At 32.9% G+C, this 22,436-nt stretch overlaps 2 protein-coding genes and 1 long non-coding RNA gene across 7 annotated transcripts; all 3 read right to left on the minus strand.

Moving 5' to 3' along the window:
• Nucleotides 1–1,044: 1,044 nt before the first annotated feature.
• Nucleotides 1,045–5,514, minus strand: LOC149514210 (uncharacterized). Of its 2 annotated transcripts, none has more exons than XR_016328479.1 (4): nucleotides 4,528–5,514; nucleotides 4,315–4,389; nucleotides 1,953–2,058; nucleotides 1,045–1,650 (listed from the first exon to the last, which is right to left on the minus strand). It is a non-coding gene; the product is annotated as an uncharacterized LOC149514210 (long non-coding RNA). The 2 variants fall into 2 exon arrangements; XR_016328478.1 differs by having other exon boundaries at nucleotides 1,045–1,632; nucleotides 4,528–5,509.
• Nucleotides 5,515–11,717: 6,203 nt separating this feature from the next.
• On the minus strand, nucleotides 11,718–17,945 carry LOC111291644 (uncharacterized). 4 transcript variants are annotated; one of them, XM_089745182.1, is made up of 11 exons: nucleotides 17,206–17,945; nucleotides 16,827–17,065; nucleotides 15,978–16,082; nucleotides 15,099–15,846; nucleotides 14,540–14,966; nucleotides 14,239–14,420; nucleotides 13,721–13,880; nucleotides 13,263–13,490; nucleotides 12,838–13,188; nucleotides 12,404–12,505; nucleotides 11,718–12,312 (listed from the first exon to the last, which is right to left on the minus strand). In XM_089745182.1, exons 1-11 carry the CDS (start codon nucleotides 17,766–17,768, stop codon nucleotides 12,091–12,093), a joined length of 3,327 nt encoding a protein of 1,108 aa, XP_089601308.1. In that variant the 5' UTR covers nucleotides 17,769–17,945; the 3' UTR covers nucleotides 11,718–12,090. The 4 variants fall into 4 exon arrangements, with proteins under 4 accessions (XP_089601308.1, XP_089601306.1, XP_089601307.1 ...); XM_089745180.1 differs by having other exon boundaries at nucleotides 15,978–16,140; nucleotides 16,801–17,065; XM_089745181.1 differs by having other exon boundaries at nucleotides 16,827–17,068.
• A 1,088-nt stretch (nucleotides 17,946–19,033) lies between these two features.
• Nucleotides 19,034–21,743, minus strand: LOC111291618 (stem-specific protein TSJT1-like). The gene is made up of 4 exons (XM_089745183.1): nucleotides 21,407–21,743; nucleotides 20,245–20,485; nucleotides 20,014–20,134; nucleotides 19,034–19,508 (listed from the first exon to the last, which is right to left on the minus strand). The coding sequence occupies exons 1-4, from the start codon at nucleotides 21,607–21,609 to the stop codon at nucleotides 19,318–19,320; spliced, it is 756 nt and encodes a 251-aa protein (XP_089601309.1). The 5' UTR covers nucleotides 21,610–21,743; the 3' UTR covers nucleotides 19,034–19,317.
• Nucleotides 21,744–22,436: the final 693 nt, after the last annotated feature.

The raw sequence follows: 22,436 nt of genomic DNA on the forward strand, positions 1-22,436 counted from the left end.
ATCAGCAATTATGTAAAAAAATAAAATACATACCTCTAATGAAGATTTTTATAAAAATTAACATTTTAGTTCATAGAAATATTAATTCTTTAACATCATGAGCCTCATCTACTATTGATCTCCAAATCATGCCAATTTTTTTCCTTGTATCTTTCTCATGTGAAATATAAATTTCTCATAATTACCTTTAAATTGTTAGAAAAAATAAATAAGAGAAAAGAAATAATATAAAAAAATTTTAGCTTTGAAGCGTGAAGAATACTTTCCTAAATATAATTATATCTTTAAGATATAATAAAACCTTAAACTCTTCAATTAAAAGTAGTAAAAATGATTATATTAAAAATTTTATTTATAATGAATGAACAGACTTAAATTTCTATTTAGATGATTATGACCTTTTATATAATCATAACTTTTATGAATAATAATATATTTATATTCAAATAATTATGATAATTTGTTATAAAATAATTGTTTCTGTTCAAATATAATTATTTAAAATATGAATAAAATTAATATAAAAATTAATTTTATTCATCAATAATTAAATCTCTCTATCCAATATGAAATATATCACATTTTAAACTACCAACATTAAGTGCTTGACCTAGTCAATATTGATTTTTGCTATCAGTATAGCCAAGCGTTTTAGGGTTTATGATAAAAAATTCCTCTTGGATTTGGTTAATTGTTTAAAAAAGAGGTTTCTCACTCTCTCAATGTCACTTACATAAATGATAAAAAAAAAAAAAACATATATAAAATGTATATTCAAAACTGAAGTTCAGTAAGAAGACCTTTTATTTTGTACATGTAGTGGCCTCAAGGAATCGAATGTTAATTTCTAGTACATGATCAAGTAACCAACTTGGAGTTTGATTTACTTCACTTCCTAACAAGAGGAAGTAATACTGATGTGAATTCATCTTTCATTGAAGTTCATTTGGAACTAACTAATTAACTCAACATGCTATAAGGTACTTTTATCTCAGTAGTTCTCAGGTCTGAGGTCGCCTATGTCCCCCAAATTCTAAAAAGAAAATGGAAAAAAAAAAAAAAAAAAACGGTGATAAAACAAAAAAAAATTCACAAATGACCTTAGTAATTATCTGACATTTCAAGGGATGATATCAATTGTTGTATTTAAATAGGATATTTTTGCATGAATCCTTATGTCCAACAACAGAATAAATTCACTCCATACAATGGCTATATGATAGAATTCTGCTCTATATGATAGAATTCTGCGGTCTCACTTGACAAAAGTAAGTTCTGTAACATATAATTTAATTAATAGATATCAGAATATGCACACATGCATGTGCATGGAAAGAGATGTATGTGCATGAAATGTTACATACAAGTAATTAAGCACTACTAGTTGTAAGGGAGTACTTTCCATGACACTATTGTAAACATCACAATCACAATGATCACATCAAAGTCCAGAAGCTTCCCTTACAAAAACAATCTCTGGGATTTTTTGTTCTTTGATATAATTTTTCTCATCCCTTCTAGGTGTACATGCAATATTTATGCTACTAGCAAGAGCTTGAAAATCAACAAAAGGCTTTCTAGGTTTGTTCAATCCTGTGTTTCACCATTGGACACCATCCTTTGGTTATCCTCCTGAGATCCAAACAGACCCTAGCTAGGTAAAAGTATCAAATCAATTCTAATATGTTGTCAAAGATAAAGGCCCTTGAATCTGGAGTTTAGCTTAATAGTTCATACAATCATCTTTAAAAAATGATATTCAACACATTTGAAATTCAAATTCCAACACTTCTTTATCCTTTACCATATTTCCAGATTGTGACATTTTGCAAAAAACAAATAAAGGACGTTTAAATATAATTACTAGTTACTAGTTAAGATCAAATAAAGTGTGGGGATTATGTTGTAGGAAGAGAAAGTAAAATTAGGCATTTTGGTGAAGGGAAACTTACCTAGCTACTACAACAACCCGGGGCGCACCTAGACACACAGGCAGCTAGCCCACCTCTTTTATCGACATTTCTCTCTTAGAGAATGAACTTATCCATCTTTGATCCCCTTTAAAGAACAAGACAGTGATTAAATAATGCCAAAGATCTAGCTTTATGGGGGCTAATTTCCAAGAGCATCTTAAATGGAATGTAAGGAGTACTTGTCAATGAATCCTCACTTACTCTTTCTTCATGCATGATAACTGACATCTGAAAAACTCAGGAAAGAGTAGGGGGGAACAAAACAAATAACATATCTGGGTACTTTGGCACTTATGGAAAAATGAGAGTTGGGAGTTGCATGGAATCTTGTCTACATAGAGCTCGTTATCAAAAGATAAGAGCTCTTTCTGCTGCATCCTAACAAAAACGTTTGTACCATCTTTTTTTGTTAAGCATCTAAAATTAATTAACAGTAAGTGAAAGGATTTATTTAAATATAAGATTATGAGAAATTAGATATTTATTAAATATAAGATAACATTATATTAACAAGTCTTCATTAGTTGTAGTGGAGATGAAAAAAGCCTGAAAATTTTAAAAAAGACAACAAGAAAGAAATCTTAGCCCTAATATTATAATAAGCATTCAATCTAAAATCAATCAGTCATAAGTTAAAGGATCTAATTTGAATATAAAATTATAAAAGTTAGATATTTATTAAACGTTATAACAACACTTTAACACTTTTCATCTGTTAGTTCTCATGAAAAATTTGGATGCTCTGCTATAACTTCTAAGGGCCTAATTTGAATATAAGATTTTAAAAGTTAGATATTTATTAGACGTCGTAACACCGCTTTAACACTTTTCAACTGTTAGTTCTCAGGGAAAATTTGGATGCTCTGCTGTAACTTCTGAGAAGCAATTGGACTTTACTAGGGATGCCTCTTCCATCTTCCTCGCATGGCAGAATTCATCTTCTTTTAAGCCCAATGCTGATCAATGGAGAATGACTATGGCTTCTTATAAATGAAATTGTTTGCAAGCAAAAGCAAGCTGATGTGAGGCAGTTGAATGATGTCATCAAGGTTAGACTCGCTGTCCAAAGGTAAATGGGATTAGTGACAGCTTCTATAAATGATTTTTTCTTAACCCCTTCTTTGTATATGTCAATTTCAAGCATATTTCGCGTTCGAATACTTATTGCTTTTGTCCTTCTCCCAGTTACACGAAGCTCCACGTTTCTAGAAAACCTGGTTCGACTGTTATGGTGGTGCTTTTACTGATCATTTTGGGAATATCAAAGGTGTCTTCTCTATGCCTATTGGGGACAAAATTTTCTAATTTTGCTGAGTTTATGATCGTTAAGGAGGGTCTATTATTAATATTCTCTTCCTCTTCCTGGGCTTCTTTTTATCTTCTCATCATCGAAAGTGATTCAAGTAATGTTATTCTTTGGGCCAATAATCACTTTTATGTCCCGTGACTAATGAAGCACATCTCAAATGCAACTTCAAGGGTATTTATTCAAACATAATTTTGGGGAGACAAACTCTATTGCTAATGATCTGGCTAAATCTGAGGTTTCTCGATCATGTGCTTTGGTGGCTTGGTTTTAATTGAGATGTTTTTATTGTCTTCTCTTATTGTTCCTGCTTTTTGTTTCCAACTTTCTTCTAATTTAATTTAATAAAATCATCTATTTTTCAAACAAAAAAAAAAAAGAGAAGAGCCTGATTCCAACAGAAAGATACATGGAAAGAAAGCAACCCTCATGGATGGAGAGAGAGAGAGAGAGAACTAAGAAGAGATATCATTTACTCAAGACGGCTTCCATGACACAAGTTCATCAAATTCAAGAAATACATTAAGATCCTATATATCTATGCTATATATCACTTTCTATGTTTGACATAATGCGATGAACTTGTATAAAGAACAGAAAAAGATGTATAAATTTAACTCTCTCCAATCAGTTCAATGGAATTAGTTCAAGAATCAAAGAGATGGAAATGCAGGTTCACAACCTTCAAACCTTCACAGGGTATGTCCTGTGAATTAAGGTTAATTTCTCTCTCTGATTCTTTAAACCTGATATAGTTGGATTGGAAAGAAACCCCATATTAAAAACAAGCCCTAGTATCAGAGATGAAAATGGCTGGGAGTCCTAGTACAAATATAAAGACATTTTCACAAAAACAAGCACAGAGATGAAAATGGCTGGGAGTCCTAGTACAAATATAAAGACATTTTCACAAAAACAAGCATATCTATGTTATGGAAAACCCTAAACAAACACGTTATCATACAGAGAGCATTGAATAGCCAATATACCAAAATTTATTAAAGGGAAACTGTACGGAATGCTTAAGGATGATACCTGAGAGGCTCAATCACCAAAGCAGTACTTATATGGGATCTTGAAATCATCGAAACTGCACTGAGACACAAATTCCTGTTACATATAAAACCAATAAACCTATAAATAGTTAGCATTTCCAGTGTAAAAGTTTCACACACCGGGGTGAAAAATGAAAAAAAAAAAAATCCAAATAAGCCTGAATTCATACAAAGAGGTTTAGATATGACAAACCTTTTGTACGGAAAACAGAAATGGTGGTGCTAGAAAAAGAGAAAGGTGTGGGAATTAGGGTTTCATTGTGAGAGAAATTAGGGTTTTTATTTTGATTGTGCAAGCAGCAACAGGTGAAACTGCCACATGATCTGATCTTTCCTCGAATGAAAAGAGGGAAATTAAGATCATGCTGGCAGCTTCATCTGCTGGTGGAGCACCATGAGAAGATGTGTACACTCACTTTCCTTCAACAAGTGCCTAAAAAAAACCAATTAAATCTGGAAAACATCATGAAAGACTAACTATACACAAAAGGCAGAGCCTACATATATTATTGGTAGCTATAGCAATAGCAGTGCTAGGCTCCATGTTGAGAAAAGAGGATAAATGGGAGGGGTTTAAATAGAAGGAGAGGATTGTGGGGATATATTGCTATTATCATATACTAGTATTTAATTTTATTCTTAGATCTGATTATTTTAAATATTATATAATGATACAATATAAAAAATGATAGAAAATAAAAATTTTAAAATTTTAATAAAAATTGTATATGATTTGAAAAAAATATAAAAGATATATTTTGTATTTCACGTATTAACATTAATTTTTATATTTTATACATATTAAAAATAAAATAGATAAATATAAATATACAAATTGATATATCAAATTCTGATGATGAAATATAATAAAAAGACTCTCCTCGTAAAGTTAAAGGGTAAAATAAAAAATAAAATAAAATAAAAACAAAAGATGTAAGGAAAAAGAGTGGTCCCAAATGATCCAAATTGAATATTGTCACGCCAAAGGCCAAAGACTAGCACCATGCAGTTTTGCAGACAGGTTATTGAGTGTTTCCATATATATAAATTTATATATTTGTTAAGAGCATTAATAACTTTTAGGTTGGGCCAGTGGGGGACCTTTCAACCTCTTTCACTTTCCTTTTCCCTTTGCTTCTCTCGGCCTTGAGCCAAAAAATGAGTGTAACCGCTTGTAGTATTCATGGGGGACCAGATAAAGACACATACATTGCATGGTTTCATTCAAAAATAAACAAGGAAAGAGCATCTCTACACCCCCAAGAAAACTATGTGAAAATCTCTCTCTTTCTCTCTGTTTCATTAATTTTACTTTGTAATTATGTGAAACTGCATTAATCCAATATACTTATAAGCATCTTCCTTTCGTTCACAGACGACAGCCTTTTCTTGGAAAACTTTCCTCTTGTTGGATGGTTGCTAAATCCTTCATCTGATTGGTGTCAGCTGCAATATACTAATAAGACTACTTTTATTTATGTATATAAACATTTTCTTTTTTGAAATATTTTGATTTAGACAATCATGAAAGTGACTACGATGTTATGAAAAAGTTGTACTTGTTCTAGAAATTCATCCCCTTTTGGCTACGTCCACTAGCTCTATAGGTGTGATGATGGAACCAACGTATATATGAAATCAAGTCACTATCTCTAGAATAAAGCCTTACATTACGAAGTAGAAAATTGAGATGTTTTAACTAATCCTGGTTTATGATTAATTAAATGTTTTGTATTCTAAATGGTCGATGAGATTTGCCTAACCTTTTCAAGATTTTGTATTTGTTGATTCTGGTATGAAATACCCTTGTCATTTTCAGTACAAATTCCTTAATTATTATTTTTTGCTCTCCATTAAGAACAAATTTCTTTGGTTGTTATATTCTTCAAACAATCATAATCAAGTTCTCTAAAAATAAATTGAAGTGGATCTATCAATGAACACTACTGATGTTGGTTGCCCTAGCTGCCTTATGGCTAATATTCTCCCAATCCTAGATAATAAGTGGTAAATATATGTGAATATTATCAAAGATCCTCAACAGTACTTTATTACTTATCAAAAAGAAATTTTGAAATATAATTAAGTTGTGAATAACCAAAGGATTGGAGAAAATATGATGAAAATAATCAAATTTCTTAATTACTTTCTTTCTTCGTTTGGCAGCAAGTTAGTCGATTACACCAAACCTGTATTCTGCATTTTAATTTGCTTTCAAGTTTGTAATCTTTATGTAAATATACACCTACTTTTACATTTCACCAAAGATTCAGTTTCTCTCATACATTCATCTAATGTTTAAAATGGCTATTTATATTAGTAATTTATTCATCATAATGCTATTCACAGTAATTATTCTGATGTACAATATTCCTGAAATAAAGCATTAGCAAAATTCCATATTTTGGCTTGATCATCCAATAATATTTCTACATCTTATTAGTCCATCCAACATTACTTTGTTAACAAAAATGGAAGCAATCATTGTGGAAAAACTGTTTGCAGCAGTAGAAAATCTATACAATGTTATAATTATTATATTATATTGTATGGATTGGATGATAAAGCATAAGATTTTGTAGCATCTATTCCAAAGTAATACATTTGCTCCCATAACCGTAAACCATCCAACATTAAAATTTATGTTTCTTGACTCCATGTTGTAAAAGGGTTCTTCAACTATGAGAGGAAACTTTGTAAATAAGTAAAAGTGGGATGTACTGTTTGATAAAGGTATTAGTGTTGTTACTGATCCGTAAAAATATTGTTCTGTGAGACTGTTATTCATTCTAGTTAAGCAACTTTTAGTAAAGTTATTTGTAACCTTCGGTGAATAACTTTTTATTTGTTTTGAATTTTCTTTAGGTAGTGTGATTCTTTATTAAAAGAAAATCCTTTAAAAAAAATTAAAATAATAAAATATTAGTAATCAAAATCAAGCATCTACATGTCTGATTTCCATACATTATATGACATTTGTACATACAACTAGAAGATTATTGGTTAAGGAGATGGCAGATCGATTGCCTAGCAAAGAAAACAATGTCTGCAGTGTTACATGGTTTTATAAAATTGTGGTCCAATATTTCCTCATGCATATATAGTTATTAAAAACTTTGGTCATGGGATGGTTCCATTATTTGAAGATAGAGTTGCATAAGAGACTGTAGATTAATAAATAAGTTAATGCTTTCGTCGCTTTCGCTCTCGTTTCTATTGGAATTTAGTGTTCAACCAAGTATTCATTTACTGTCATGGCTGACTTTTTAATGTTTCCTGTTTTCGACAGTGCTTTATCGATGCATCTAATCACACAGCTGCAAATGGTTTTGCTGTCTCTCTCGAAAGATGTTCCTCGTCAACTAGACCTGCAATCTAAAAAATATATGACGACGTTGATATGAAAATAATATAAAAAATAAAATTGATATTATTTAAAAATTTAATAAAATTAAATATATATTTTATATTTTCGTATTATATAAATTGTGATATGTAATTTTTATATAAAAATATTATGAATACATTAATTATTAATATTTAATATGATATAAATAAACAAATTATCAAATTTATAACCAACTGCGTTTGGGTGAACGAGTGCTCAAGGGTTACAGATTTTAATTTTCAACCTCTGCATATTCTTCACAGAAAAGTTTTTTTTACCAATTCACAGAAAAGTTCTAATTTGGGAAAAAATTTTCTTGGTAGTTTCAATACTCGAAGGTTATTGATATTTTCCATTTGTTTATATATCTGTTCAAAACTTTTGCTGCAAAAATATTTGTCTCTGGTCAATAAAAATGAAACCCAACTATTTTCATCCTTTTAATTTCCACCCGTAGCCATGCTCCATAATTCCTTACTAGTTTGAAACCTTTCATTAATATTATTTGACCTAACAAATTAGCAACAAAGTTTAATTTAAGAAAAAGTTCCTGTAATCATTTCTATCCCTTGTCCATAGGCCATGCTCATGCTTTCAAGTCTCAAGTCCCAAATGATCCTTTTCTAAATGATATGCATGGTTCGACCAGAAATGAGAACTAACTTCCCCTTTATTTCCTCTCCTCATGGGCCACAAAATCTTTACCAGGCACCTTATAGTACTATCAGTTGCTACTAGAATGAATGAAACCAGCTATTCTACTCAGCTACTTTGCCTTATTGTGGTCCAACTGGTGCAACTAGGCGAGCTTATTTTATGGCGACGTCTTCTCCTTAGACCACCATTGAATCTGGTGTTTTCAATTTGTAACACCAAAATTTTCAATAGCCTTAGCCCCAAAACGAAGAATTTGCTCAGCTGGAACAATTTAAGGGCGTAGAAACGTGGTTGCTGAGGTACAAAATTAAACCCTACTACCCTAGGTCTTGTATATCAACAACCTTTTCCTCTATTAGGTAAAACTCTTAGTCAACTGTAGCTGTCACTAGGGCTGTAAACGAGCCGAGTCGAGTCGAATAGTGGAAGCTCGAGTTCGAGCTCGACTCACAATTCGGGACTCGATACTCGATTCGAGTTCGATCGAGTTTTATTTTTCAAATTCGAGCTCGATTCGTGATCGAATTCGAGCTACTCGAGTTCGTTCGATTAAGCTCGATTAATATATAAAAATAAGCTCGATTCGTATACTCGACAAGAGTTCGATTATTCATATTCGAACTCAAACTCGGACTCGAAATATTTTATTAATTAAAATAATAAAAATATATTTAAATATAAAAGTTCGATTAGGCTGGCGAGCTACTCGAGTCAGATATAAAAATACTCGAATTTGACTCGATCGATAAGTCGAGCTACTCGAACTCGAGCTCGACTCGACAATAATCGAACCGAATTCGAGTTTTTTTTAAATCGAACCCGAGTAGCTTGCGAGTACTAATGTATCATTTACACCCCTAACTGTCACACGTGATAGCATTATTTTTTACAAAGGGATCAGGAAAGATACGAGTTATAACTATTAAAATTTGAATTTTAAATTTATTAAATATTATTTTTAAAAATATTTTATGAATTAATTAAATTAAATTATAAATTTACATTGATAATAATTTTTTTTGTATATAAATTAAGTTGCCACTAATTAAATTGACAATTAGATATTAAGTTCCTATATATATGATATATCAATGATTTGGTTTCAAATCGTTTAAGATTCCTACGTTCACTTAGGTTAGTAACAAGGATTGATTCATGCAAGTATAAAGTTCTTCATATCAACAAAAAGAATACTACTAAAGGTTTGATCATTTATATCCCTAATAAGAAAACAGAACAGTAGTGCTATTGTTCGATCCAAAGTTTTAACAAATTATTATATAGTATTACAAATCATTTGTGTATGGTAAAATTATGAAGCCAAATGAGCGAATGATGGGAGAAGATGTGTTAAAACACGCGTGTAATTAAGTATGCAGTAACCACATGAGGGTTTCATTTCACCCAAAAAAAAGAAAGAAAGAAAAGAAAAGAAATTGGGGTTTGGCTTGGCTGGCCCTGGATCTAGTTAAAGTAGTATATTAATCTTGCGTTCATGTCTTTCGTAAGTAAGTTCCCTAATAGCTCTGCTAGCCCCCTAGACTCTAGACTGAAAGAGGAATGAGGATATTAATAAAAAAAAAAAAAACTATGGGGCGTGATCTGAAGGACCTTCCAGGATGGACAGAGATCGAGGGGCCATGGCACAGCAGAAAGTGGGGTTGCAGATAGTGGTCCCTCACAGTTTTTACACAGCTTACTGTGAAGTGTGAAGGGGAAACAATAAAAACATTTACTTTCGCATGAAGCCACTTACTCATACACATCATAATATTCACAGAAATATAAAACAAAAAGCAACTGCAAGCGTCGTTAATCAGTTTAGATCTTTGGAAGAGAAGGGTGGTATCTCCCTATCTTATGACTCAATGGATTTGCAGATTGCAGGGGGGTTGGTAAACTGCAAAGAATCATCTAACGGATGAAGAGAGAGAGAGAGAGAGAGAGAGAGGGACTATAACAAGAATTGGTTTTTTCCAACCAAATCGCACTTTGTCTACTGTTTTATGTTCTCAAGACATGATGGCATCTTTTCCTCGTCTTTCTCTCTCTCTCTCAATTGCATATGCTTAATTATTATGATAATTGGAAAGAAAAAGATGGACAGAGAAGGGAAGGGTCAAATGATTGAAACAACTGGGGCTGAGAGGAGGGCACCAAAGGTCAACTAGCAAGCTAGCCCAAGTTGAGGAGCATCAGTTTTAAGATTCTTTTGGGAATAATCATATTTACTTGCTTTCTCAAAGGGCTTCCAACAATTTCAAGTACGATGCTGTGCTTCAAGGTAACAATCATGAGGATAGTGGACTACAATTTCAGGATCTTTTTCTTCCTTTTTTCTTTTTGGGGTACAATCCTGGAGTCATACGCTCCAAGCATATCAGCATACAAAATGACAGTTTTAGGATTCTATGATAAGTTGTGTTCTTGCCTGATTGTTGTGAGTTCCCTGCATTGGACAAAAGCATTCCAGAATAAATGGTTAAAATCCAACGATAATTGGCTAAGTAGTATTCGGTGACTGCTCTTCTAGACTGTAGTCATACTGGCTCTGAATCTATATGACATGGTCCCACAAGAAATTTGTGCAACGGAGGATCCCGTATTTGAGGCTTTTTCCACACTAAAAGGAACAGGCAGACTAGAAGAACCAGTCAATAAGAGGCTACAAGCTATTTTTCTTAATTGTTATAAAGGATTTTTAAAACGGTTTTTTTTTCTTTGGTGAGTATTTGTAACAGGAATAATGAGAATTGTCCATGCAGGGAGTTACCTTCACCTTCAAGATGGTATCTGGCTAATTCAAAGGTAGAGAAACTTAATCCTGCAGAGGCTTATTCAAAGAAAAAGGCAGCTTTGCGAGGACAATCCACAGATTCCACTTAAATGAAGATTTTGCTTTTTTAATCTTCTTGTACTTACTCTACAATGTATTGATACACTATAATTAAACACTTTGTCTAATGAATTGAACTCAAAATTTAATTTAATTAATTCATATAACAATTTTTAAAAACTAACATCCTATTAATTATTTCCAACACCTCCAATCCTTTTTTCCCTATTCCAGGTTACAACCCTCTTTGTTAAAAAAAAAAAACTTTTGTCTAATTAAAAGGCAATTTACGCATTTAAATTCAATCTGACATCCATAAACTACAGCTCAATCGGACATTTCACTCTATCAAAATGCTTCTACAAAGAAATACACAAGGGAACTCTAACAAAAATTACTGACATAAGACCATACATATGTAAGTTGCAAAAAATTAATCAGCAATAGAAAAATCCATGTATTCAAATTCAATGACAAATTATCAGAGGACTGCTTTGAAAAATACAAATAAAAAATGGGGGAACTATAATAAATAACTCAGGTGTGCTTGTACATTGTTGACCAGATACATTTGATAACTAAGTTTGGACAACCAAATTACCTACCTAGAAAATTTTACAGATCTCAATAACAGTACAGAAAATGTGCTGAATGTATCTAACTCCTTGCATTATTACTAATACATAGGAAAAAACTAAGTCAGGCTACTAAACTTAGTCAGTGCAACTACTTGTGAGGATAGCTAAATCCTGAAGAAACCCAAATATCTGATCCTCAACTGAATAAAGCATTAAATATAATGATATAACATATTCAGGCTAACAAAAATTTGGGTAAGAGGAAACAATCATTACTATTGGCCAACTTACATGCTCCTAGCTAGAATTCCTGAAATCATTTGTGTATTCAAGCAACATATCATGAAGGACTTCGGCTTTTGGGCGATCTGCGGGATCTTCCTCTGTACATCGACGGAAGACATCAACAAGAAATCTAAGTGTTTCTACTTCAGCCTCTGTTCCAGATTGGGTCATTGCACTTTCACTCGATGATTCCCATGCCTCCAGCTCATCAGGTAGTCTTGGACGTTTTCCCATCTGCATATAATAGATCAGAAGAAATAACCTGCTTAGATCAAAGGTATCTAAAAGAAGATGAGACAATCTTAGAATTTACAATTTCTGTTACCTGAAGTAGTTCATGAATGTGCAGCTCCGATAACCCAGAATATGGAACTTGGAGAGTCAACAGTTCATAAAGCAGGCATCCAAATGACCAAATGTCCACTTCCTGCAACCAGTTAGACAGACTTAACATCCACAAAAGCCAAACAGTTTACTTAATACAGATGCCAGCAAATCAACTCAAAGCAAATATAGCAAGTAGCATATCACTTCAAACAAATACCTAGATGCTACTCATACACGTTACACCTACTTTCCCTCCCTCATTCCCCTCCCCTCTCCATTCAACGTACGCACATTAGTCCACCAAGTAAATTATCATTTCTTTCGCATCAAAATTATCCACTTACACTTTCCATGTCACAATCATTTTCACCAAATCAAGGAATTAAAAATCAACTCAAAAATAACTGCAGAAATGGCAAGCGAAAAACTTACCAGTCCATATTGATCATGCTTATTCATTGCACGTAGAACCTCAGGAGCCATCCATCGAGGTGTTCCAACACAAACATTAGGAGGAGGTATCCCCAAATGAGCAATACAACATGTATGCAGGAAAGACCTAAGAGGTACTGCTCTATCAAAATCACAGAGCTTCACAACAGGGCTCCCATCAACTCTCTTCCCATTCAAATCAATCAGAATGTTTTCACTTTTTATGTCTCGATGAATAATGTGCTTTGAGTGCAACTCTGCTAATGCAGACGCGACATCACGCGCAATACACAATGCCAAATCCACAGGGACATGCTTCTCACCAGCTTTAGCTAGTTTCTCGATATGAGTCTGCTCATAAGCAAAAAGATAATCAGGTGTAAATACAAGCAACCAGGAGTTGACATTTAACATAAAATAATTACCTTCAAAGATCCTCCTTTTATGTACTCCATCAAAATTGCAGACTGTAAGATTCGACGTTCTGACTTTCCATCAGCTACAGGAACCCACTTTGAAGATATTTGATGTCCATACATATCTACTATGCATGGGTGTTTCAAAGCACCCAGTATTCTTACTTCCCCCAGGCAGCTGTACTCAAAATTTTTCACCTCAGCAGAAGAAGCACCATTTATTTCAAGAGTGCGCACCTGCAAATCCAAATCATAGAAAGATTAATAACTAAAAGAATTCTCATAACAGAATTGAAAAAACTAATAGTTAATTGAAAAGGCATGAGAATGTCACGACAAGAAAATGTGCATCAATAAAAATTACACTAACCTCCTATATCTAAAAACCCATGAAACAATTGAAATTCATCACATCTATAGTGCCAGCATTACCATATAAACCTGACAAGACAATTCAGAAAACACACCTTTGCTGCAGCCTCCATTGATCCAAATTTGCACCGAATGAGAGAACTGGAAGCCACTCTTTCAATTTCATCACTTATGGTCATAGAAGGGAAAGAACAACTCAAGACAGGACAGCTTTCAGTTGTAAAAGAAGTTTTTGTTCGACTAAGGGGGATGTATCTGTAACAGAAAGCAGATATATATCAGAACAATAATAAAATAGACTTTTTTCACAGCATCACATCTTCTCTAAAACACACACACAAACAAGTTATCAGCACAATATAAAAGTAACAAATAATTCAAAATGCATGTTAATGCCTCAGTTAATAATTATGAAAATGTTAAACACGCGATTGAGCTTTCACAAGCACTTCTTTCTGATTCCCAACCTGCAGCACCGTAGTGAGACCAAATCTTCCAAACCAAACTAATTGGTTACATGACATCTTATATACCAGAAATAGAAGAGAATCTCGAAAGTCATTTTTCCAAATACAAACATCTAAGAATATTTGCATCAAGTAAAAATATTGACCTGCAAAAGTATTCAGGATCCGTCTCTTCTCGTATATCATGTGGATGGCAAGCATCAACCACCATGCGAATCCATGAATCACCCCTCTTTATAGGAACAATATTCCAGGCATGTGGCATGAAATCCAAGTAACCCCTGACAAGCTCACAAGGAACTGGTGGTTCTATCCGATCACATAGATACTGTAACAATTGAAGTCATACCAGGTATTAATAAAAGAAGATAACAACTCACAAAATTGATATATACCAAAAAGAATAAAACAAAAAATCAAAGAGATAAAAAGGGATGAAAATCTCACCTTCATGAGCAGTGCTCTATGTCTACACACACCAAATTGAAGAGTACCTATTGGAACCACAATGGAATTCCTCCTTGACTTTATTGACCGTAAAGATCTCTCACAGAGCTCAGAGAATACAATATCTTCTACAGTATCCAAGGTCTTGTTAGATGCACTAGCACTGTCACTGTTTCCAGTTGAACAGGTGCAAATGAAAGGCTTCTTATAGTTAGAACCGGATACTGCTTTTCGAGTCCTTTCTACAATACCACTTCTATCACTCCCTCCAAAATGATCCGATACAAAAAGCGCAAGCAATGATGCTATCTGATGGTTATCAACAGGAATCCGCTCCTTATCTTTAGCTAAACCATTCGAGTGCTTCAAATGAAATACCAAAGCTTGCGCAGAGAGAGCAATTGCATCTAACTCTTCATCTTTTTCCCTAAAGAAAACAACATACACAACCATAACTCAAATAGAAGATTAGAAATATGTTTTCCCAACCCATTAAGCAGAATCTAGTACTCTTGATTCATAAAGCAACTTAATTCCTATTCACATATGTAAAATTAACCTGTCAACAAGAATTACTTCACGTGAGTCGAGATGAAAAATCTTCTCATAGCTACTCAAGGGCAAGAAGGGCCGATCACGCCCAGCATCATAAAAGCCATCTGGTAGATAGTCTTCAGTTCCACAAAATGAAGTAGTACTATACTTTCGTGATAAATTGGAGCAATAATCTGTTGGTTTTCGATACTTGCATGGTTTCGGATTATTAAGATCCCTATCAGAATGCCTTTTTGACTTAGAGTTAGACTTGGATATTTCTGAGGATGAACCTTCATCCAGCTCGATAACTCCTCTTACAGGAGCCAAAGATGCATCGAACTGAGAACATTGATTTTCACTTCCTTTATTTATTGACTCATGACCAACTGATGTAATATTTTCTACATAGAAGCCCTTTGTAGAAGTAAGTTTATCGTCCTCATGCCTAACACTACTGAATTTTTCATCTTTGGCTTCTAGTATATGTAATGGTTTTTCATCATCTTCGCCTGTAAGTTCTGATGCAGCTTCTGCACAAGTGTCAGAGGTAAGGACATCATTGTTGCCTGGTGCTTCTCCACCTGCCTTCATCGTGAGCACTTCACCATGTCCTTCACCTTTCCATTTCCTGCTGTTGTTTAAACGTTCTTGTCGAGCTCTTTGTTGCAAATAATGTCTCCTTTTCCATCGTTTACTTGATCTACGAGCTGCGAAAGATCTACTGTTTGATAAAGGCACAGTTAAGATGCCTGATGAGGTTTTATAAGCACCTGTGTTGAATTTGAATGGAACAAATTAAATTTACTGGTAAGTTAAAGACACATGTAAAAGAAGTGGAAAATAATATTATGAGAAATGGGATGGGAGAAACACATAACAGAACTTATTATAAACACCTTACCATTGTAAGAAACAGTTCCATCATTATCCTGAGCAGTAGTTTCATATACATCCATCTCAACTGATGAACTGCTGAAATCATCAAGTGAGGTGCCTTTGCCATTTCCTTCCAAATCGCAGTGTACCCAAGAAGGTATTTGAGAACAACTTATAAGTTTATTGTACTGGACCGATGGTGTAGATGTATAAAAAAGGAAAATGAGGTTAGGCTTAAAACATGAGATGTTGTGCAAATGTATTAAAGTTTCAAGAAACAAACTATCAGATCATCTACCTGTTACCATGAAAGTCATCTGCTCCAACAAAGCCAAAACAAAACAAGACAGAAATAAAATTGAATGTAAACCACTTATAGAGAAACACTGGGACTAATTCAAATATCAGGAGCAAAAAACATGCATATCTCAATTAACATGGTACATCTAGTCAGAATAACAGGGAAAACACCAATGACCACCAACTGCAAGTGCAATACCAACAAAATTTAATATGATCTGACATACAAGTTACAAACCAATTAAAAGTAGAAAAATACTTATGCCAGTAAGTGTACCACCTAAGCTTTTCCTGCTTTAGCAGAAATAACATGCAAGTATATACATCCTGAAATAAAATTTTAAAACAAATCAAAATTGGCTGCATCCTACAGAAAGCTATGGGAAAGGCTTAGAGTTAGAACTATCTAAATCAGGTCAGAGAAAGAAAATAACTGTTGACTTGAAAATTTTGCTACTCGTTTGAATCCATCCAAAAAATTGGCCAAAAAAATCCATCCAAAAAAAACTCCAAGATATGGATCAATCTAAGTCTATATTTATTAGTACCTGAAGATTCAAGGTTTGAAGGTTACCCATGAGGCTAAGTTCCAGAGACCCCAGCGACGTCAACCTATTATTTGACAAATCCAAGGTCTCCAATCTTTGTAATGAGGACAAGCCTGAGGGTAGTTCCACCAATTTATTATTGGCAACTTTCAACGAAATCAAGTCATTCAAAAAACAAATTTCAATTGGCAAACTCTTTATCTTATTGAATGACAGATCCAGATATTCCAAATTCTTTAAGTATCCAATTTCTGGAGGAAGGTATCTGCTGGAAAAGGAAACATAAAGGTCACAAATTTTTCCAGATACATCAAAAAGATATGTTAGAAAAGCTGAATTTTCGTAAACCCTAAAATTTAAAATTTAATTCAAATAAAGGGCTAAAAGGGTTGATAGAACACATGCCTAATAGAAAAATAACAAACAGAAAGCTTGGTCAAGCACTTAAGCCCAGCAATCTCACTCAACAGAGTCAAAACCGAGGGCCGAGGCGGAACCCTACTAAGTTCCAGCTCTTTCAAACCTTTTAGCTTGCTTAAAGTCATCCCGTTGAACCGCGGCGACGATATCTTCACCTGCAAACACTCTAACCCTACCAAACCCCCAACCTCCGCCGGAAAAAAATTGATTTCGTTTCCGAAAAACTTCAAATTCCTTAACCGACTAAACGCTCCAACCGATTTCGGAATCAAATTGAAGACGTTTTTGTATAAATAAAGCCCGTCCACAGACTCCTTCGAGTCTCCCAATATCGAAAACTCCACGCTTTTGCCGGAAACATCGAGAACCGAGTCTTCATCCGCATTACTACTACTACAGTTCTCGTTGGTGTTGTTCTCAGCGTCTCCGTCGACGGCAGCGGTGCTATTGGTGTCATTATCGTCGTTTTCGTCTTTTTGTTGGTTGGGTTTTTGGTCCTGGTTATCGGGGAGGTTGTCGACGACGTCGGTGGAACCGGGGAGCTGCATTGGGGTTTTTGAAGAGGGGAAACGGAAGGGGAAAATAAGAAGAGGGATGGGGATAGGATTTGAAGAAGAGATCTGTTTGGCAAGCAGGAAAGAGCATACGAAAATTTAAGAGAAAGTCGAAGGGAAATTGAAGAGAAGGGAACAGAGACGGGAAAAGCAAGAAGCAACCGCTCCCCTGGGTAGAAAAAGAAAGAAAGAGAAACCCTAAAATCTAGTAGAACCGTACTGCTTCTACTGTTCAATTTTTTATTATTTAATTTAATTTTAGTTGAATTTACAGAAATAACCTTTAGTTGAATGTGAAGCGGTCGATATTGGTGGCCAAGGGTCATGTGAATCAGTGATGTCTATTTTTTCACTTTACTTACACACGAAGATTCATCCAATACAAAGAAGGTTGATTTTTTTTTTTTTAACTTGCTTTCTATAGACATGTGATTTGACATCTTAACTTGCACATCAAAGAAAACCAGTGGTCAAATTGTTGTTTTTTTTCTAATTTGACCATAGCATGATTTAGAGGCAAACAATGCATATTTGTCACTACGATTACGTGAAATTTTAGATTATGTTATGCTTACTAATTTTTAAATGCTGCTTTTATTCGTGTTAATCATAAAATTTTATATTGTGAATTGATTCATCCTGCTAAATAATTTTTTTAAGTAATTTGGATCGATATAATGTTGATTTTAAATCTTATAATCATAAAAAAAAAAAAAAAATGTAGAACCAGTATTTTTTTTTGGTTAATATACTTGGTTTTTTCGGTTAAATACTATACTCGAGTTTTGCATTCATCTATCAAATTGATCATAAAATTAACATTGTTAGGTAAATGAATGATAATGTTAATAGAAATTGACGTAAATGATTAAAATTTAAAATTTGAACATAAGATATTTAGATTCAAACTTTCATGATTTTTTATTAGTTGATGATTAAATCTGAAAATTCTCAACAAAATAAAAACCCATAAACTAAGTATATTATCTCATTATTTCAAAAAAAAAATTACTACAAAAATAATCTTCATTTGCTTGGAAAAAATTATTTCAAGTATTTCATGCCTCTTGAATGATTGTTCATAAATTTTTCGAGTTAAATGATTGGCCAAATATGTTTATATATATTTTTTAAATTTTTATAAAATAAAAAATTATTTTATATCTAAATTTATTTAAATATATTAAATATTAACAAAATTCAATTTGAATTCGAATTAATTTTTTAAAATCTATAATACTAGATATTAACAAAAATAATCAAATCAAAATCGAACTATTATCACTACTTTGTGACAAGAAATATTATTCCATGACATGTATCATGTCGAGGTCAGTTTTGATGGTATGCAAACATGAACAGCTGCATAAAATGCTGCCTAAGTTTGAAAAGTACCCACAACAATTTTAGAGTTTGAATATCCCACTAGTTAGTTCAGCCAAGTCATTGAGATAGAAATAGGCATTGAAGACTAAGAAAGATGGATAAAATGGGGAGGCTCACTAATAACAAAGCCCTTGCTGAACAGGAGACATTTGTAAGATCAGTAGTCGGCAGACCAGTTTGCAGCACTTCCAACTTTCTTCATTCCAGTTGATTCCTTCTTTGTCTCTGCATCGACGCTGAAAGTAGCACCACAGACCTGACCTGAACTGTCCACCCTTGGCACTGGCTTCAACTCATTAAGGGGATGCTCAAAGCTCCTTAAACCTCCAGAGGATGTGAAGAAGCACCCTGAAAAAGGAAAAAAATGGGAGCTGCAAAACATCAGCAATAAAGTTCTCATGCTCCTAAATTTCTAAAATCATCAGAGTTAGAACCATCTTAACAGAGAACAAAATAAAAGACATGATTGAAGATAAGGAAACGTATAGATGATCCCCAATTTAATCCAATGTTTGAAAGAGAAAAGAACAGAGACTAATTATGATAGAAAAACAATTTAGGAAACAAATGTAAAAAGTTACAAGTATCATAAATATTTATGCATTGAAACCTGTATGCCACCCCAACTTCTCATTCCACCTTAATTTTGATTCAATTTCCATTTCACCTTGATTTTCGCTATATCATCCTACTCTAGTCTCAATATCCATTTCAATTCTTTGCCCCAGTCTGTTTCCAAACTTTTTCTACCTATTAGTGCCCGACAACATTATTCGAGTGAAAGTAAGGGAACCTAGGCTTGTCAATGACTTATTAATCGACAATAAATTAGGAAATTCCCTTATAGTGTTACCTTTTGGGAAAGGAGCAAAAGAATTCCCACAGCTCTTTTTCACAGTCTCTGCATCATCTGCAAGAACAAGATGGCCTTCAGCATCAGTTCCCCAGAAGAAAGGTACATTTCCATCAGCATCCTGCACAAGCCAAAGTTAAAAACTGCATCATATGGGAGAAGAAACTTGATAATAAAATCAAATATTAGAGATATCCATTTCATTAGCTGAAAAAGATTAGGTTTACTTACAGAAGCTATAAACATAGCTTTTGAAGAGCCATCATAGAGAACAAAAGCAAACTTCCCCTTGATATCTCTTACAACCTGGTCAGGAGGGTAAGGACCTCTGTCTCTGAGGGTTCTGTAAGCTTCGATGATAATTATCCCCTCATTTGCAGTCTTGTTCAAGCCATATTGTTGCTTAAGAAGAGCAACATTCTCAATGTGGCCTTGAAACATGCAGAAAATGTCATCCACAACTGCAAAGAGTCTGGGAACGTAAAATGAAAAGGATCAGAATCTCAATTTCTGAATCTCCATTGCATTGTAAAAACAATCATAGAAAAGAACCAAATTGTACACTTTCTTGTTATAATAAATCCTGATACAGGAAATACTTTAGTTATGAAGTTTTTAAGTATGATCCAGCTTCTGAGGGAAAGTGAGTTAAATAAAGTAAACAAATTATGCACTATCCAGAAACATGTACAATGCAGTAACCAAACGACTAACCAAGGGCCAAATCATTAAAATACTAAATAAAATAAATAAATACAATCAAGTCAATCTATCTTTGGTCTTTCTCAAAACCATTATATAAGATCTTTAGTTTTGGACTATACTCAAATATCTATATCCCATGGTAAAACAATTATGCCCCCTCCTCTCCCCAAGCGTTAGAATTTCCTCAAGCTGCACGTTGTTCTCAAATATAAAAATTCTAGAAAACACAAGACAACTCAAAAATCTAGCAAGATACTCATCAATGACCAGCAAACAACCATTAAGGTAAATCACAATTCTCATTCTGCCTGTATATAATAGAACAACTAAACAAAATCCAAGTAATGTGAAAAAAGATCTAAGAAGCAAATCAATCCAACAAGAACTTGGATTTCTCCAAATTAATAATCAAATAAAATCCTGTATCGCATTATGAGCCATACACAAATTTCATCAATTTACAAGAAACATAAGAGGAATAAGAGCAGAGACAAAAAGGAAAAACAAGAGAAACCTTCTACAAATTTTCACCACCCAATGAAACAATAAGCAAAGAAACAAAACAACCCAGAAAATATCATGATTAGATCAATCAAAAACCACCAAACAAAATAGAGAAAGAGACCCAAAAATGAAATATTGAGCATAATAAATAAAAAGATGAAACTAAACATGAGAAAAGTTTTACCTGGGGAGAAGTGGGTTCTGTTTTTCAAGTGAGTAAGACATGACACCAGAAGAGCCAAGATTGACGATGACAGAACCAGGATTAACAGAGGCAAAATGGTTAGCCAAGAAGCAATTTTTGAGAGCAGAAACGGCTTTAGAGTGACCAGGAGCATTAAGAGCATCTGGGCCCTTCGCAACCGATTTGTCAAAAACTGCTAGCATTTTTTCCTTCCTCTGTTTGCAAAGATCCAAAACTTCCACAAAAACAAAAACCAAAAAGTATTTCTTGATTTTTTTTTTTATCAATGGACGACGAAGGATAAAAATTGGTTCTGTTGTGGCAAATATAAGGAAATATGACGAACTTGTAAGGAATTTAAGGCAGTTTTTCTTTTCCAATATTGCCCTTTTGTCTAAGATTTATTGAATTATCATATCAAACAAATAGAATTAAATATTAAAATAACTCTTGAATTATATACTTTTATTAATTTAATATCTAAATAAATAAAATTATCTGTTTAATACTCAAATTTTTATTTCTTCGATATTTTGGACTAACATCATTAGTCCACATGTTGATATAACATTATCATCCAATAAAATATTGACACATGTAAAAAAAAAGTTATGTCAACATCACATCATCAATTATCACATTATCATTAAAGAAAAAAATTGAAAACATTTAATCTAAAAAATTTAAAATTTTTTTAAAAAAATTTAAAATTTAAAATATTTTGAAATATTTTTTAAAAATTAAAAAAAATAAATATATATATGAAATATTTTAAAAATTAAAAATATATAACATTTTAAAAAATTCAAAAAATCTCAAAATTTTAATAAAAATTCAAAATTATTCTAATATTAAAAAAAATTTTAATAAAAATATAATTTTCTTAAAATTAAAAAAAATTCACAAAAAAATTTAAAATTTTGAAAATAAAAAAACTAAAATTTTTTGGAAAATTTTAAAAATTAAAATATATACTTTTTTTAAAAAAAACTAGAAATTTATAAAAAAATTCTTAAAAATAAAAAAAAAT

Source organism: Durio zibethinus, chromosome 16, assembly GCF_047325235.1.
Source record: "Durio zibethinus cultivar Kanyao isolate XHJ-2024 chromosome 16, ASM4732523v1, whole genome shotgun sequence".
Classification (NCBI taxonomy): domain Eukaryota; kingdom Viridiplantae; phylum Streptophyta; class Magnoliopsida; order Malvales; family Malvaceae; genus Durio; species Durio zibethinus.